The sequence below is a fragment of the Thunnus albacares genome, chromosome 1 (genome assembly GCF_914725855.1).
Source record: "Thunnus albacares chromosome 1, fThuAlb1.1, whole genome shotgun sequence".
Taxonomy (NCBI): Eukaryota; Metazoa; Chordata; class Actinopteri; order Scombriformes; family Scombridae; genus Thunnus; species Thunnus albacares.
The window spans coordinates 30,378,234-30,395,672 of NC_058106.1; the positions used below are offsets into that span (position 1 = coordinate 30,378,234).

At 37.4% G+C, this 17,439-nt stretch overlaps 1 protein-coding gene across 5 annotated transcripts; it reads right to left on the reverse strand.

The window, feature by feature from the left end:
* Positions 1-1,876: 1,876 nt before the first annotated feature.
* LOC122984153 (kinesin-like protein KIF23) lies at positions 1,877-16,399 on the reverse strand. Of its 5 annotated transcripts, XM_044354483.1 has the most exons (24): positions 16,295-16,399; positions 14,536-14,602; positions 14,094-14,222; positions 13,707-13,812; positions 13,349-13,485; positions 13,139-13,251; positions 12,853-13,023; positions 12,462-12,503; positions 11,899-12,011; positions 11,410-11,531; positions 11,149-11,251; positions 10,917-10,996; positions 10,627-10,746; positions 10,210-10,369; positions 9,891-10,052; positions 9,029-9,195; positions 8,755-8,928; positions 7,389-7,592; positions 6,808-7,158; positions 3,921-4,154; positions 3,620-3,708; positions 2,837-2,897; positions 2,642-2,682; positions 1,877-2,536 (listed from the first exon to the last, which is right to left on the reverse strand). In XM_044354483.1, exons 1-24 carry the CDS (start codon positions 16,306-16,308, stop codon positions 2,521-2,523), a joined length of 2,976 nt encoding a protein of 991 aa, XP_044210418.1. In that variant the 5' UTR covers positions 16,309-16,399; the 3' UTR covers positions 1,877-2,520. The 5 variants fall into 5 exon arrangements, with proteins under 5 accessions (XP_044210418.1, XP_044210425.1, XP_044210431.1 ...); XM_044354490.1 differs by lacking the exon at positions 12,462-12,503 and having other exon boundaries at positions 16,295-16,398; XM_044354496.1 differs by lacking the exon at positions 3,921-4,154 and having other exon boundaries at positions 16,295-16,398.
* Positions 16,400-17,439: the final 1,040 nt, after the last annotated feature.

A 17,439-nucleotide genomic window follows, 5' to 3' on the forward strand; every position in this document is an offset into this window, starting at 1 on the left:
TCCTAAGCTAATCGCATTCCCATCAGCCTTTTGTTTAGTGCTTATTAGCAAATGTTAGCATGGCAACGCTAAACATGTTTGCTAAACATCACCAAGTTAGCATAGTCATTGTGAACATGTTTGCATGCAGATATAAGCACCACTGTACAGCTTTACAGACCCACTAGCATGGCTGTAGAATCTTTGTCTTATTTGATTATATGTTTGTTTTGAACACATTTGGTTACTTAACCTAGATGAAAATATACAACATCAATAATCTGTCACCAAACAGAAAATCATAGTCTTGTTACAACACCTTGCGAAATTTTCCTCATATAGAAAGTGGCCCTTGGTTAGCCTGAAGACCTATCAAAGTCTTATGACAGGTGTGTATAGGCAAAAAATCAACTAAAACTTATTCAACAAGAAAACACCAGGTGTTAATAATGTGAAATCTGAGATTTTAGGCCATAACCCTCGAAACAAAAAAGTTGTCCAAGTGAGCGGGCAGCATGTATGACTTCATGTTCGGAAGTCTCTAAATAGAGAAAAATTAACAACTCATATTTGATCAATCAGTTCCAGTAACCAAATTGCCTTCCATAGAAAGTTTGTCAAGTGCACATTGCCCATTACCACGGATAATATTCAGCTTCATTTGCTGTGAAGTGAAAATGCTGCAATTTCCGTCTTAAAGAGACATTAATGACAGCTCATCATCCAGGCAGAGAAGTAGTTCAGTAAATCAGTGACCTCAACATCTTGGCTGTCAGGTATTCACTGTGAAATGATACCAATGATGCAGCAGGATATTCTGGGAAGTACAAGCTGTCTACAGTCCGTGGCAGTGACTAAATAGAGTGCAATTCACTTTCTTGAACGAGTCACTTTCCTTGTAATTGGTTGCAATATTAGGTCATTTCAGGTATGGAAAGTAACTTGTAGAGAGTAAAGTGAGTTATAGGGTTAGCAGTGTTTTTTTTAAATAATAATAATAATAATAAATATCAAAGCAGATTGAGCTTCAGGAAGTTGTAAACCCAAGTCTTAGATATTTCAAGCAGATCAGAGGCACTTCAATGATGAACGGCCAGAAATATGTGCTTTCTGAAGGCATTTAGTTCCACCTGCTGTTCACATTGCAAACTACAGGTTTTCTCTCCCATCTGCTGAATGTGTGCATGGCAATCGCTGTTGTTTGATCAGACTGTTTCAGCAGAGTGGATTTCAAATAATATTCCTGTTAATACACTTATCCTTCCTGTAGCACAATAACATACATAAAAGCTTCAGAAAGCTTGACATATTGGCTACATAAAGCGAGGCTTCTGCTTAGCAACCAGTCAGTGGCAAGAAGTATTTAATTTATCTGTCATGTCTAACAGAAAAGGTCAGATAGAAGTTTGTAAAACATGTATTGCTCTCATGTGTAATCAGGATTAACAGGCATAAATTTAGTTTTCAAACTAAAGCATGAACAAAGTATGAATTACATGTTATTGAATGGTCTTTGTACAGCTTAACAGTGGGTCATCAAAGTCAATTAAAGGCATTAATGTACTATGACTGCAATTTTTTAAAATCTATCCAGTATTTTTAGAATTGGGATTCAATAATGCCAGCCATTTTACTGTCCACTTGTTTTTCATTTAGTCAAAGTAAAACTCATAATATCAAAACAAAATTAAAAATTAAGACATTTGTTTATTTAGCCTGTCGTGTGAAAAACATTCTTATGCAAATACTGAATTTACAGCTTTTCAGGTAAAAATCAACAATCATTACTTGGTAAAAAGCTTGTTTTTGCATATTTTAATATTTTTTAAAGTTCCCAAAGTTTCATCATGTCAGCCCTTCTGTCTTGATTTGTGGATTAAGAAATCATCATGACAAGTTTTTGTGTTCAAATAAATTTAATGCCATCGAGTGTGGTACCAAGAGTACCAGGAGTAGTGTGTTACACATCTGAGTTGTTCATCTGAGCTTCATAATACTTATTTGCAGTTAGTCAGAAAAGTGATTTAAGCAAAACCTACTTAGCACCTCTATATTTACAGTCGATTCTTGACACATTGTATTTCTAAAAAAAAACAAAAGAAAAGGCAGGAAATAGCACTATTCATTTAAAAAAATATAACATTTTCTAAAGCTCTAATATTCTAATCTTTGGGTGGTGGTAAAAAGTTTAAGTAATAAAACATTGTCTTTTATCATGACATTTTTACATTTGGGTATTTATTATGTCCATGCCTTTAAGAGGTTATCATTGTATTCAAAAAAAGGAATAAAGCAGACTAATTCAGCACATTGTAAGTGAAATATTCTACATTTCTTAAATCGATGTAATTCTGGCGATGATTAAATTATTAAAGCACTCTAAAAATTTGTAATAAGATCAAACATAATACAAAAAAAAAGCTTTGTTTCTCAAAAAGATGCATAGTGTACTTGGTGTTCCCTTCACTGCTCCGATAGACAGCAGACAAAATCCTGCATGTTTTCAATCAGGAAAAAAAGTTCCTTCATATGTACAGCGACTCAAGGCTTTCTGCGTCTGGAAGAAAGAAAAAAGTACAAAACATTAAAAGGCCTAATTTTAAATCCAAGTTAACAGCATATAACATGGCAACAGTGCACACTCATGTTTTTATTTACTTACTTCTGATACCCAACAGCCAAACTTGTGCTTGCCATCGGAGCCTATTGGGAGGAAAAGTGTTATCAGTTTTCTTAAAAAATAAAATAAAATCAGTGGCTAAAGGCAATAATTAGCAATGCCTAGACATGTAAGCACAGGCATAATTTAACAGTAATTTGATTTTTTTTTTTTTCAGTTAAGCAATTGAGAGCTCACCCTGTTTTCTGTGTCGTCCATTTGAGCGGGTCCCTCTGAGGATCCTGATCTCCTCTTGCGACTGAAACAAAAAGAGTCTGTCAGTTCTGTGGACGAAAAGTAACAAAACGCCTACAAAAAGTAATCGCCACCACTTGATGTTGAATTTTATTTCACAAATTTGACTCACAATAGATATAATTAGGATTTGTTAGTATTGATTATATAAAAAAATAATGGCCAGATGAATTACATGAATCTCTGTGCATTAACATGTACTTTTAACCTATTCAATATCACAAACTTTTAACTTAAAGTTAAAAGCATATGACCAAGTTGTTAACTAGGTTGATTTAATCAACAAAATAACCAGCTACAATTAATTCTATTACAAGTTTGTTGTAAATCCACCCGTTTTTGAGGAGAGAGACAGACACTCTTTCCATTCTCTTTCAGTCAGTATATTTCAGTGAGGAGATATTCTGTGGGTTGTTAATGGCTTTAACCTGCAAATTGTTCTTGCTGCAAGAGCAAAACATATGTGGCCCTTAAATGAATTTTACATTTTTCTTTACATGTTTGGACCTGAAGTAATTGAATTGTTTCAGCCAGAATACACATATCAATCATGATGCTGTCAATTTTTTTAAAAGTCAACTGAACATTGTGTACATTAAATGAAACATTTAAGTAACAGTAATAAACTTATTATTCTGTAAGAAGTTTGCATATAAACACACACTCACAGCAGTACTAGCAATATATTCCTGCGGGTATGTATTATAGTAAACATACATACAGTACCTTGGTGCAGTTGGGCACTCTTGTTTTAGTGTCTCAATGTCTGTAAACTGCACAGCTTGTCCTCCACCTCTGGTTTTAAAGACATTGCCCTGAGGAAGTAAAACAAAAACAACAAACTCACATGGATTCAAAGGAGAATCCACAAAGAAACATGTAGCAAAAACAAGTAGGAGTGTCCCATTGATTGTCTGAAACACGATCCCAATGTGAAATCAAATAAAATGTGATTAAGTCCTAGTCAAATTCATGCAACAAATAAAACAATCAAGAGGTGTCAAATTAAGTACTTGAGTCATTTTACCTTGATCAACTTGGTCTCGATCTCCCCGTCGGAGGCAAGCTCTTGATGTCTAAGCACATACTTGTGGCATTTAGACAGAGCTTTCTCGTTCGGGGTCGACACCTTGATTGCATTGGGTATGATTGGCTGCATGACAGTGTCTAGGTCCAAATTAGAAGATGGTTTGTGGTCTACCCATTTCTCCCCACCCGCAGATTGTGAGCGCCTGTGCGTTGGACGAACTGGCGGAGCCGTCTGATGATCCCAGTGCGAGAAAGACAAACCAGGAAGTTAATTACAAGTGACACCAACAGAGACCATTTAAAGATTGTCGCGGTTTGTAGTGAAGGTTTTCGCTTGCATTGAAAATTAATGTACAACTGGAAGTCATAGAGGGGCAGGGGCATGTCCACTGGAGAGAAATTTTTAACACATTAATTTTTCCATTTCAGGGAGAGAACTACTTCAAGGTATTGTGGCACCTCCACATTTAAAGATTATCAGAACTGGTGACAATTATATTTCGGACGATTGTCTAACCAATTAGTCAACTAATCGTTGCAACTCTACTTCCAGTCATACATTTTTTTTTCAAAACAGTGCCTATAAAAACACCCACGGCAAGGAAAGCGGCCCAGCAGAATTGATGAAAATTAACATGCAAAGCAGCAGAAATGTGGAAATGGGTCTAGGAATATGAGACTACATGCAAAAAGAAAGCACAGGTGTTTAGTGATGCAGCGATTAACCGATTTCACGATTGACCGCACTTTAAAACATCTTGGTTTTGTAACTATAAAGGCTACAGCAAGTGTTTCTCTCTAAACAGGGACATTATGGTTAATTATTTATGATGAACAAAAGTTGTGCTGTGAGGAAAATTAAACAAAACTAGACAACTGTGTTAAAAAAACATCCATAGGTGTAAGCAGCAGACTGCAGGTGGAACCTGGTTTACCAGCTTAAAATGCAACAAGTTCAGGTACTCAAGTTACACGACGTCACAAGAGCGACTCCCCTTATTTATGCTTGTGAGGGGCTAAATTAGCTGAAGGAGGTAACACATGTCGACAATGGCCGAGGGACTCAACATTGAAACGTATCCACCAAAAAAATGCCTTAAATCATCTGTGAGAGTATCTTGGATAAATAAGGAATGGCCAGGGGGTTATTCAAGACAGATCTCCAGTTTGTAAACTTGCCAAAGAAAAGTTGCTGCTAAAGGATCCGGCACGTTGAACTTAATGAAACATCTTCAAGATCACCACCCAGCTGTACATGCTCCAGTGAAGGTAATACACCAAGTAATAACTAAGCTAAAAAATCATGACTTTAGTGGCAAGTTACTTAATGAAACGTTGATTTGGTAAGGAATTAAATATAAAAGTGTCACTTACAATCAACAAAGTAGCCATGAGTTGGGCTTTCAGTACGATTTAAATAAAGCAGGAAAAGGAGCATTACACCATTTATAAATTAACGCTAAACAAAACGGCATGTAATGCCCTTGAGGGCTTCAGTGCGACCATTTACATCCTGTTGTTTCCTCCCATCTGTGTTGAGTAAATGCTAGGTATGGTAGGTGGATAAGAATAACTTAACATTAGGAACCTGAAGACTTTTATCACTATAGGGGATCTAATTCATTTAATTCCAGTGATTAATAACACCTGCATAAGAGATGTTCTCAATTTCTTTTTTTCCCCATTTTAACTAAAAAAAACACCAAAAAACAACAACAAAGACAATAGACAGGATTTTCTCAGGCCACATGTAAAATTAGATTACTTATTAAATTAGATTAAATTATATTAAGATTATTAAAAATGAACTAAAAACTCAGCATGGATCACAACTGATGATAATAACGATTCAGTTTATTACCTACATTAGTAATATTTTCCCTTAAGGATCAATAAATTTAATCTTAATCTTATATTAATAATAAGCAACTACTAAAAATAAATGCCAACAAAGAAATGTTGTGGGGAAAATATACAATAAAACCTCTAATTAAAAATGTTCATGTGATTTCATCCATTTGTAGTGTTGTGAAATAAACTAATACATAATAATTGTAAAAGTGTGATTTTTCCTCAGACTATAATCGTACCATCAAAGTCGATAATTGTTGCATCCCTAGTTTAGATTAGATGAAAGATGTTTTCTAAAGCACAAGGTGACTGATACTGGGTTTAACATTGGTTTTAAAACGACAACAGTGAAGTGTTAGACATAACAAAATCATCTGTGTTCACAAGTACCAAATCAATCTATGTAATGTCTGGGAAACTTTACACAGAGTAACCAAGCCTTTCACTTCGACTAATATGTTACAGTACAAGTACATTTGTGGTTTTTGCTCATCCATTTCCATCCATTTTTTTGCCCAATTTCTATGGTCACTCAGATTTAGTCTACATCAGTCAACACTGTAGCAAAACAAAAACAGATATTTAAGTGCATTTTGATTTCCAATGAAGGAACCTAAATGAAAAAACCTAGGTCAGTTTTTGCATTTTTTAAGTGGTGCAGCTTTAAGTCTGTAGAACCTGTAATGCTACTGTGCAGAGGAAAAAAATCTATTCTAAAGGTTCAGAAAGCAGGCAACAGAAAGGACTACAAGCATGATACAACTTCTTCTAACGACACTACTTGAAAGGCTCACAATGCAAGTCCAGAAGATTTAAGCACAACAGATCAGTCTGCCTTAAAGTCTGGATAAGAGAAAACAGCAGTTTACACTAATGCTGGGCCTCTTCTTAATGCATTTCTACTCAAGCAGATACTTACTCAGAACATTATGGGTGCAGTTCTACCAAGGCAAAGCTTAAACTACAGGAGGTCAGAACAAAACTAGACAGACTCTTAAGGACATCTAGGTTCTAACACACACACACACACTAACCCTTGTGCCTGCCTCTAGGTCTAGCCCATAGACAAGAGTTGTAGCAGGGGCCTCAGTGTCTGGGGCCCAGCGCTGGCCTCTCCTACGACCCACGCTGCTGGTGCTGTGGCATGGGGCGGGAGTCCGGCTCCTGTACTGAGGGGTCCCAAACTGCCTACCCTGGCTGCTGGAGTCTACGGGGAACCTTTGTTCCCAGTCTGAGATGCAGGAAGCTACCGAAGGATAAGCTGAAGAGGAGGTGGTGGTGGAAAAGGAGGAGGACGAAGAGGAGGGGGAGGAGGAGGTGGGGTATGGGTCCTGAACTGCCCTAACATTGGCTCGATTATGGCTGGAAGGAGTTTGGCTGAAGTCCTGAAAAGTGATGAGGGGATGAGGCCAAAGCATTGTGGATGTTAAGGGAGTCTCCAGATTGACACAAATACACAAAAAAGAAGCTGGTGTACACAGTAAGCACAGTAATCTTCGAATTTCTGTTGAAGATTATCACAAAATTAGTAGCATGCAAAGTTTTCAAGGTAAATTCAGAGTCAAAAGAGAGTGATAACTGATGGAAAAGGTAGTAAACCAAGTGAATGACTCACAGGAAGTGGCGATGGTGAGGCAGACCTCTTCTTGCCAATGTTGTGGTCTCTCTCCCTTGAGGGTCTCTCAGGCTTCTCTGGACGCTCAGCGGGACGGCTGCCGCTGCTGCTCTCTGTCACTATGGCTTTGAGCTGCTTCAACTTTTCATCCTTCACCCACAACTTGTTCTGCATCTCGAGCTGCTTGGCATTAACTCGCCTCTCCTAATTAGAAAACACCAGTGAGATAAAAACTTTGTGACATCATGGCAGCTTTAAATTTTGATCTATGTTTTATTAACACAAAAACACATTTTGTTCTGTAATACAGTGAAGAATACTAAATTACCACCTGTTGTTTTGAGGAGTACCCTGTGCTTCATAATACAACAACACCATCCATTGAAAGTACCCTGATGTTTTTCTTAACTTTAGTAGCGCTACGGAGCAGGGTTTTTTTTTTAGTGTTTTTTTTAGAGTGGGTCCCTGTTTTGTTTGTCTATACAGTCCTGCCACTGGTTTTTACATTTTAAAAATTTTCAAACAATCTTCAGGTGGCTATAATGTATCAAAAAATGCAGCAATGCACCACTAAAGGCAGGGAAGAAGAAGACAACTGCAAGCAACATGGATGTAAAGAATGAAGAATTCAAATTTCTAATAAAAAAAAATAAAAATAAAAAAAGATCAGTCTCCAAGTAAAACACCTCTGTAAGTTTTGATGAGTAACACTTACTGTAAATATAACTTTTGGAAGAAAACAAACAAACAAAAAAAAAACAAACACACACACAGACCATTAGCTACTTTTTACAAGCCACACGGGCTGTGTGGCTGCTCTATCCTGTTAAAATGGGCATAAATGAAAAGCAAGAGGTTCGGTGACGACACTTGTGTATTAGAATATGAAGTGGATGGCATGACACAAACTAGGATCGGGCGCTATGGACAAAATCAAGTATCACGATATTTTTGACCAAATACCTCAATATCGATATCGCAGCAATGTGGTAAGGATGACTATGGTTGCTTTCATAAAATATTTACACAATGAGATTTTTGATAAATAATCATCAGTAATGTTGATGTGATGACTAAGTGGGTAAAGGCAAAAAAAATAGAACAGCTAGAACAGTCTGGTAAGTTCAGAAAATTACATCATTTTACTGTAATGCAGCCTTTAAAACCAGGAAAAGACACTTATGCCATATCACGATATAACGATATCCAAGACAAATCTAGTCTCATATCACAGTAGATATAATATCGATATATTGCCCAACCCTAGCACGAACATTCATACACACCTCCAAAGATAAAAAAACTATTGACATATACAGACTACACATTCCCAAACAGCACGGCTATTATTAATAATTCCACTTACACACTCCTTCTCCCACTTGAGCTTGGTGTCCGTGACCATGCCCTGCATTCGCTGCTCCATTCGCCTCCTCTCTGTCAGCTCCATTTGTAGCCTTTGCGCCCGGGTGTCCAGCTCCTGCTGAAGTGAGCGTTTGTCCTGCTCATACATGTCAGTTGTTTTTTGCAGGATATCAACCTGAAGAGGTGGAAGAATTTTGTAAAGTTTCCATGTAAACTGATATAACATGATGAGATCATTAGTTGAAAATGGCTTATATACAAGCTTCTCTACATACCTTGTATTCCAGCGTTTTGTGTTTTTTCTCTAATCGATCGATCTCCGCCCGCTGGCTGATGATAACTTTGTCCTTCTCGCTCAGTTTGCTTTGCTGATCATGGATGAAAGTCTCCTTTGCACCGAGCTGACCGTCAAACTGCTGGAGCATGGACTTCATTGTACTGGCTGCAGAAGAGTATACATATATGCACAGCGATTAACCATTTGGCTTGAAAACGTTTCTCAAATGCAAGTTCAAAGTTACGATGTTTGACTGAACCTTAAGTACTCACCTAACTGCTTTTACCTCTTTACCTTTTAAGGTTTCTACTCTTAAACATTTGCATTTGGATGCTTCATGTCGTTTTTCTTTTTTAATGTTTAATGTACTATATAAAGCACCATGAATTGCCCTTTAGTATGAAATGTACTATACAAATAAATATGCCATGCCCCTAATTTTTGGCATTAAATTGTGTTACCATGAACACTTAAATCATCTTATATTCCTCCCTGAATCATGAACTTTTAAAAATTGGACCTACAATCTTTTAAAACAATTAAAGTATTATTAACATCTCTTTGATAACCAAGCATGCACCTGTCCAGAGAAATTCTGTAAATCGATGTAATAATTACATCATTTAATTTCAGATAAAGACTGAATATCCAAACCTACTTTAGATTCTCTAGGAAGTCATCGACCACTTTGAATGACTGCAGCAGTCACAACCACGACAAACTAGAGGTTAATAAATATGTAGCCTTCTAGAAAACTTACTCATGCATCACTGCTGCACTGAAAACTGTATAAAATCAGCAATGAAGTAGGCTCTCTATATACAAGACCATCATTTGTTGCATAGAAAATGGGTCTGTACCAGATTTGTTGAACTGCTCAGACATCATCTGACGGATACGATGCCTCCTTTCCAGAACCTCAATCAGGCGGGGCAGCGTCTGATCATCAGCTGGATCCATCAACTCACATGGAGGCAGAGCTGGAAGGCTTTCAATGAGCGGATCCAGCAGAATTGGATCATCTATTGTAGGAATCAGAGTAAGTCGTGGAACAGTTTGTGTAAAATCAAAAACAAAGTAAATAAAACAGTTGCACTTACAAAATGCTTATCTGACATGTAAAAATACAGGATGACAGGAGCACAATTAGCTAGTAGTACAGATTTGAAGGTGACTTACCAGCATTGCTGGGGCCTCCTCGCTCCTCCAGGCGACGTGATAACTCATCTCTGAAAGCCTGGTTTCTGTGTCTGCGTCCTGGAGCAAGGCCACAGATTGGCCGGTCAACTGGCCGCGCCACCTCCACCTCCTGTGTCATCTCTGCGAACCGCATCACCAGCTGCAACACAAATAACAAAACACTATTTAATACTTAAAGTTACATTCTGTAATTTTTCATAGCACCCGACAGCCTTGAAACTTATTGGGCACTGCAACACAATCATTGAGGGTTTCTTCAATAAATAATGACAAATACTGTGATATCTTATCAAATATTTATTGTGGTTTAATGTTGGCAGTTGCATGGCTGGTTCATTTTCTTCTGGGAAAGCAAATGAGATTAAAGACACAAGATAATAAAATTCAATGTCTTACCATCGTTTCTTCATAATCATCAGCCTTTGGGTTGACACACACAATCATCCTGACTTTTCCTTCTCCATCAAAGTAGTTTTTAAACAGATGTGTCACTTTAGAGTCCCTATATGGCACCATCTGGAAGAGGACAAAGGCTCAGTGAAACTGCACATACTGGAAAATAACCACTGATAAATACTATGGACTCGAAGAGTAATAATATTACTCTGCATAGACATAAAACAGATAAACAGTTAAAAAAAAAAAAGACTGATGATACAGTGACGTACAGACAACAAAATACCAACCTTATTGGTTCCACACATCTGGTTCTCACGCAGGACTTCCATACATGTTCGCAGTGTCATCAAGGACTGATTTATGTTACCTGTCAAGAAGATGCAAATGAGACATTACTAGACACATTTGGTGTCTGAACAAACATTATATAGTACAATGAATGAACTGAAATAATCTATAGACACAGAAAAGACCTCTGGTTGACTATAGAAAGAGATCAACAGTAAGAAAAAAACTGACCCGCTTCACGGAGACGGCTGCCTTCTGCTCTGGTTCTGCTGGTGCGCTCACTGCCTGCCAGGTCAACCAAACACAGCTGGCTCACATTCACCTGGTTTTTGTCCTTAAGGACAATAACAGACTGTTAGCATCACCAAGCACTGGCTGGACAATTAAGTTGACTGACTTGTCTCTTTGAAAGCAAACCGATTACAAGTATTTACGTATATAAATTAGAAAAATGTAATATATGCAATATGTAACTTTGGAGCTGCATGTCACCTGTAGAATGTGGTCCCCATCAGCATCAAGAGGTGCCTGGACCAGCTTCACAGTGAACACACTGTGTGAGCGACTGGATTCACGGTTGAGTTGAGTGTTGGCGATCCTTCTTTTCTTTTGTCCTGGAAACAGCATTAATACAATGTGTGACAATAATAACAGCAGTAAGAATATGGGTCAAATAATTTCTTTATTAAGTCAAAAGATGTATTGCTTTGCCCAGTTATCTCTGGTGATTTGTCTGATAAACCATGAAGATAAAAGCTGATAAAGGCCAAAACCGGAAGCTATATCTCAAAAGTGCCCTACTGCATATTAGCAGTGTCCACTCTTAACTAAGAAAAGTCATGGCTGCCTCCTAATACATAAGTTTAGTAAAACTCACATGGTTCTGCATGTTAGAGGAACACACGCAATAACATAAAATATGATAAAATAAAAATATAACAAAATGTAACTATAAGACAGAAAGTTATTATTACCACTCACCCTTCCAAAAGACTTCAAAAGCCTCCTCTGTAGATTTTACCTCAACTTCTGTGCAGCCAGCCACATACATGTTATGATTCTGATCTTCACGCAGAATCTTGGACTGAGGTGGTCTGAAAGATGTTTGTGTAATTAATAAATCAACATATTCAAACAATCTTACATAATTATGCGTCTCTTTAGTGAAACAAGCAGAAAAGCTAAACTTATAACTACTTAATGTTAGTTAGAATCAACATTACAATCATACACAATGTAGGGAGACATATGAACACTTCATTCAGGTTACAGACACATGCACACTGGATTTACACACAAGCTCGAGCCATTCAGGGACATATTGCACATCTCAACGCTTACAGTAAAAGCAGGGAGCAAATCCTAAAAGACAGCAGCCACCAGAATAACACAAAGCTAGTAAGCTACAGTATGTCACAGATTCTATTCACGGGGCTTTGGATTAATGGGATGGAAGTCGACTGATGACGTATGCGACATTTCAGCTACAGCCAAGTTACAACTATAAATAAACAGTACTGTATGTATGTTTATGGGCCACATACGTGAACTCAGTGTTCCGTACAGGCGTGCCTCCACCAAGCCACCTAGCAAAGACAGGATTTTTAAAAGTGCATCTTGTCAACACAAAACTACAAAAAAAATCTGTCTGAAAGTACTTATTCATACATAGAACACTGTCACTACTGTGGTTGCAGACTATGTGAAAACAACAGAACTGAGTGGTTGCACAACCACAAGATAATGATCTGTAGTGAACATTAGTAGGGTGTAACTTTGTGGGTGCAGTTGAGTACAGATCCAGCTCAATTTGTGTAGAGTCTCTGTGTCATACAAGAAGCAAAACCAAAAATATGGATACAATTAGGCTTTGTACAGCCAATCCTTCAATATGACATTGTGCTCAAAACACTCATGTGAAATCTTGTCTCTTACTTTGGTCTGATGGGGTCAAACGGAGCATCTTCGAGGAGATCGTAGATGTAGTTGTTATAGACCTCGATGTAGGACACAAAAACGCTGTAACAACAGTCATCATCCACATTCTCAGATTTGCATGCCTCTTCTGGGCTGATCATGTCCACAAACTCAGGGTCGGCCTTCTGCCTAAAAAACAAAATCAAAGAAAAGCAACAACTTCAGATTCAGCTCCTTCAAATTTTAACAATATGTGTTAACAACAAAAGCAGTGCAGAAAGTAATATGGGAAATAAATAACTACCTGGAGGAGGGTGTTTTGGGCACTAACGGTTGACTGTCTCGCTTCTGTCTCTCCAGGAGAGCATCAACCTGACTCTGGATCTCCATCCCATTTTTGTCATCTGGTTTAAACACCTGAGGGAGATTTAAAACATTTAAAGTCAGAGTCACACCCCTCCCCAAACACTCAACCCTTTTACTAGGATCTAACATTAATAAATAAAAGTCTTACAAATCTCTTGGCCTGGAAAGGGCCGACACTGTTGAAGAGCATGTCTAGGGAACGAGGGAGGAGTCCTCCATCTCCAGGCGAGCCGGTCATGGTGTAAGTCTTTCCACTTCCAGTAACGCCATATGTAAACAGCAGACCTATGAGCACAGAATATTACATTTACATTAACACAAAGGATGAAAGATTAATCTGATGATTATGTTTCCATTTAATTTGTCAAGTTTATTAAATTTCCGATAATAGAGAAACCAGATCCCACCATATTGCTGTTTTGTCTAACCGACAATCCAAACTATTCAAATGTGTAGTCATTTCAGCACTAGAGGATAAAGAGGATAAAAATCTTTAGCTCACTTACCATTTTTACAATGAATGAGATCCTCTACTAGAGGCTTGGCAACATCCTCAAACAGCTCCATTTGAGTGGTATTAATACCAAATACTTTTTTAAATGAGTATTGCATCTAATGGGATAAAGAAAAAAAGATTATACAAAAAAATGAATAAACATGTGTTTCTATTAAAATTGATATATCCATTGTCATGTTTCATTTCCAAACCTCTTAGTGTCACAAAGATACTCAGGTCTCTCCTGTATAAAACTATAACCTGACCACTGAATTTCTGTGTGATTTACAGTCATTTAACTAGATAAACTAAGTACAGAGCAGATGTTTGTTGAACTGAACTACATCACAGATGGTCAAGCTTGCCTTTCATGCTCAGATAACCTGCACACACTTACCTCTTTGTATTCTCCATTGCGGTTGGCTTTAAGGCCATCAGGAGCATGCAGCTGAATAGTCGAGCTGCTGATCATCTCAATACAACATTCCTCATCTTCTGTGCCAAGTGGACGTATACGGCAGTATACCTGCATGAAGAGAATTAAACACATTTTGAACGCAGGCCACTTCTGATTTCTTGAGAGGGATTTCTTGTTGATTTCTACATTCAATAACATCTACTTGAATTTCATATCTTAAAGACTCTATAAGCATTCAAAATCTTCTTATCCATATTGTGTGTTTGAACTAATTAGCAGCTTAGTATAATGTAAATTTTGTTTTAGGGTAAATTTTCCCTTGAATGGCTCAGTCAGGAGAACAAGCTGCACTTGTGCTGTGATGTCTTATTATTTCAGCGTGATGATTTACTTAGTGAAGAGTGTTGAAGTGTTCACTTACTCCAACTGGATCTTTCTCTATGTTGGATGCCTTCTTTGGGCCAGGCTTCCGAGGAGTCTTGCCTTTCCTGAGAGTGACAAGGAAATACAAAAACATATTGTACATGTTATTGTTAGACATGTCACTTGTAAATCCTTCCAATAAGTCACCTAGGTTACTGTGACTTACACTATGGGGCCAAAAGTATGTTGACACCCACACATTACATTTGTGTGACTGCTGACCATTTCATTCCAAAACCATAGACAACAACATGCTGTTACAACACCACTCTTCTGGGAGCGCTTTGCACAAGATTTTATAACATGCCAAAAATTGAGCCACCACACATTTGTTTAGGGGGTCAGGGCTCTGTGCAGGCTGGTCAACTTCTCCCACAGTAAATTTAGAGAAATGTTTCTTTATGGATCAGGCTTTGTGCACTAAGGCATTGTCATGCTGAAACAGGGAAAGGTCTTCCTCAAACTCTTGGAAGCACACTATTGTCTTAAATATAATTGAATGCTTAAATAACTAAGGGGCCAAGCCCAAATTATGATAAAGCATTGTCACAAAAGTGCATAGGTTCACAATTTTTCAAGTCTGTCTTAAAATAACAGTCATATGAACAGAGGTTTTCCTCGCTGTAGTCATTCATCCTGTTCATACATTAAAAGATCCCCTTCAAATGTGCTTTCAATGTAAGTGATGGAGGCCAAAAATCCACAGTGTGTCCACACAGTCTATGTAAAAATACATTTAAAAGTTTATCTGAAGCTTATATGAGGCTTCAGCAGTCTGAGTTAATCATATCAAGTGAATATCTGCCACATTTACAGTCTTTTTAGCATCATATTCCCTCTTTATGTTTCCCTGTTGAGCTGTGGTGGAAGTATAGTAACAAAAAGAGGGACTTTGGCACTAAAAAGACTGTAACATTGAAAGATATCTTCTCGATTTGACTAATTTGGACAAATGAAGCTTTATATTAGCTTCAGATAAACATTTCTGCCCAGAAGGAGGACTGTGGATTTTGGCCCCCATCACTTACCCCTACACTGTAAGTGTATTATGAAGGGATCTTCTAATGGCCAGTATGAACAGAAGGAATGATTATATCAGGAATAACGTTTCAATGTTCATTTGGGCACCTGACTATTGTCAGAGACAAGACAGACATGAAAAATTGTGAACCCGTCCTTTACACATCATTGTATGCTTTAAGTTGGTATTAAGCTTTTTTCTTAAATAACAATGATAAACAGCCAATTCACAAAAGTATAGAAAAGTATGTAGACGGGGTTGACCACATACTTTTGTACGTTTGGTGTAACATTTTGTGAGTTTAGACCAATATATGCCCACTCGTCCCCGTCGCTTAACGTTAGCTACCACTCTAATTACTTTCTAACGTAAGCAGGTAACTGTTAGCCTATTCACAGGTGACTGTCAACAGAAAGCTGCGATTGACGTTAAATACGCGTTAAGATAACCTAAATTACATTATGTTTTAACAGAGAATCAGTGTTAGCGTAGCTGTAACGTTACTATAAAAGCCAATGATACCCGCAGACACCGGTGTTGCCCACTTGGCATCCAGACAACTCAATTAGCCTTAGCTAAGCTGTGTAGCCTCCTGGTTATCTCGACTATTTAAGTTATCTTTATCTAAAGAACAAACGCCGGTGGAAAGATACTTAAAATGAAACATTTTAACACATTGCCTAGTCGCAAATTGTTAGCCGATTATCGAGTTTAATGTAAATACGGAAATACATACCCTGGTCTGTACATTGTTTGTGTTGTTAGACTCCTCTCCCCTTCACACAAGAGCGCCTCTTCTCGATTTGAAAAATTCCCTCTTGTGAAACGTTGTTTCGACGGTCTGATATTTCGACCAATCACAGTCCAGACACAGCCTGCAGTAGCGGAAGTCCCGCCTCCACCGCTTTTAACCCTTTGTGTGTTGGTTCCGGGTCAGATCAAATACTGAACAGCAGAGGTCAGCAATTCATTTCAATCATGAGCCATTTCTTTTTTAATTTCGTTAGAAATACAAGAAGATAACTATAAATTGAATTAACAGCTATATATTTAAAATCTTTTAATTTTATTGGCTAAATTTAATATTCTTAAAAGCAAATTTACAGGTAAAAAGCCTAACTTCTTGGTGTTCACAAAGGAGATCAACAGTCAAACAGTACATTGACTCAATTCGATTTTCCTCTAATCCAAAGGCTGTAAAAACTATAAATGTCTGTTTTTAGTTTAAACTCTTTATATGAACTGTAACTCCCTGTAGCTCAGAGTTTGTTTGTTTTTGTCTATTTTTTACTTTTCTTCTGCAAACCCTAGGATGAATATTTTGATATTCTGTAAGATCATTTTGTGGAAGACAAAATTGTAACTGTTTTTTATGTCAGTGAAGAAAAAGAAAAAAAGAGCGAGTTTTTAAAGGTTTTTTTTTTCTTTGTTTTGTTTTTTTACAGGGAGGCCGTTAACCAATGCAGTGTGAACTCAGGCCTATATGTTTGTATGTTGTATTTGTAACACTGGTGAGGACTGCATCTAACTGTAAATTAATTTTCTTAGTGATATTTCAGCTGATTTAATTGTCAAATTAGGTGAAGAGTCTAATTATCTTTTTTTAAAAATATGAAATTAATGACTGAAATTACTTGACTCACTTGATTTTTACCTCCTCTTTCTTTTCTCCCACATATTGATTTATTTCCTCTGAATGTAAATAATTCCCTACAATGCATATGTGTGCTCTTCTATTGTATTCAATAGAAGAAAAAAAAGAATTGATAGTATCTTTGACAAGACGAAACTGAAATAACTTTGCTTGACTGTTTCAATCTACACACAGTGAGCTACAATTTTACCCAGTTTGGGTCAATATAGCACCAACACAGTACTGGG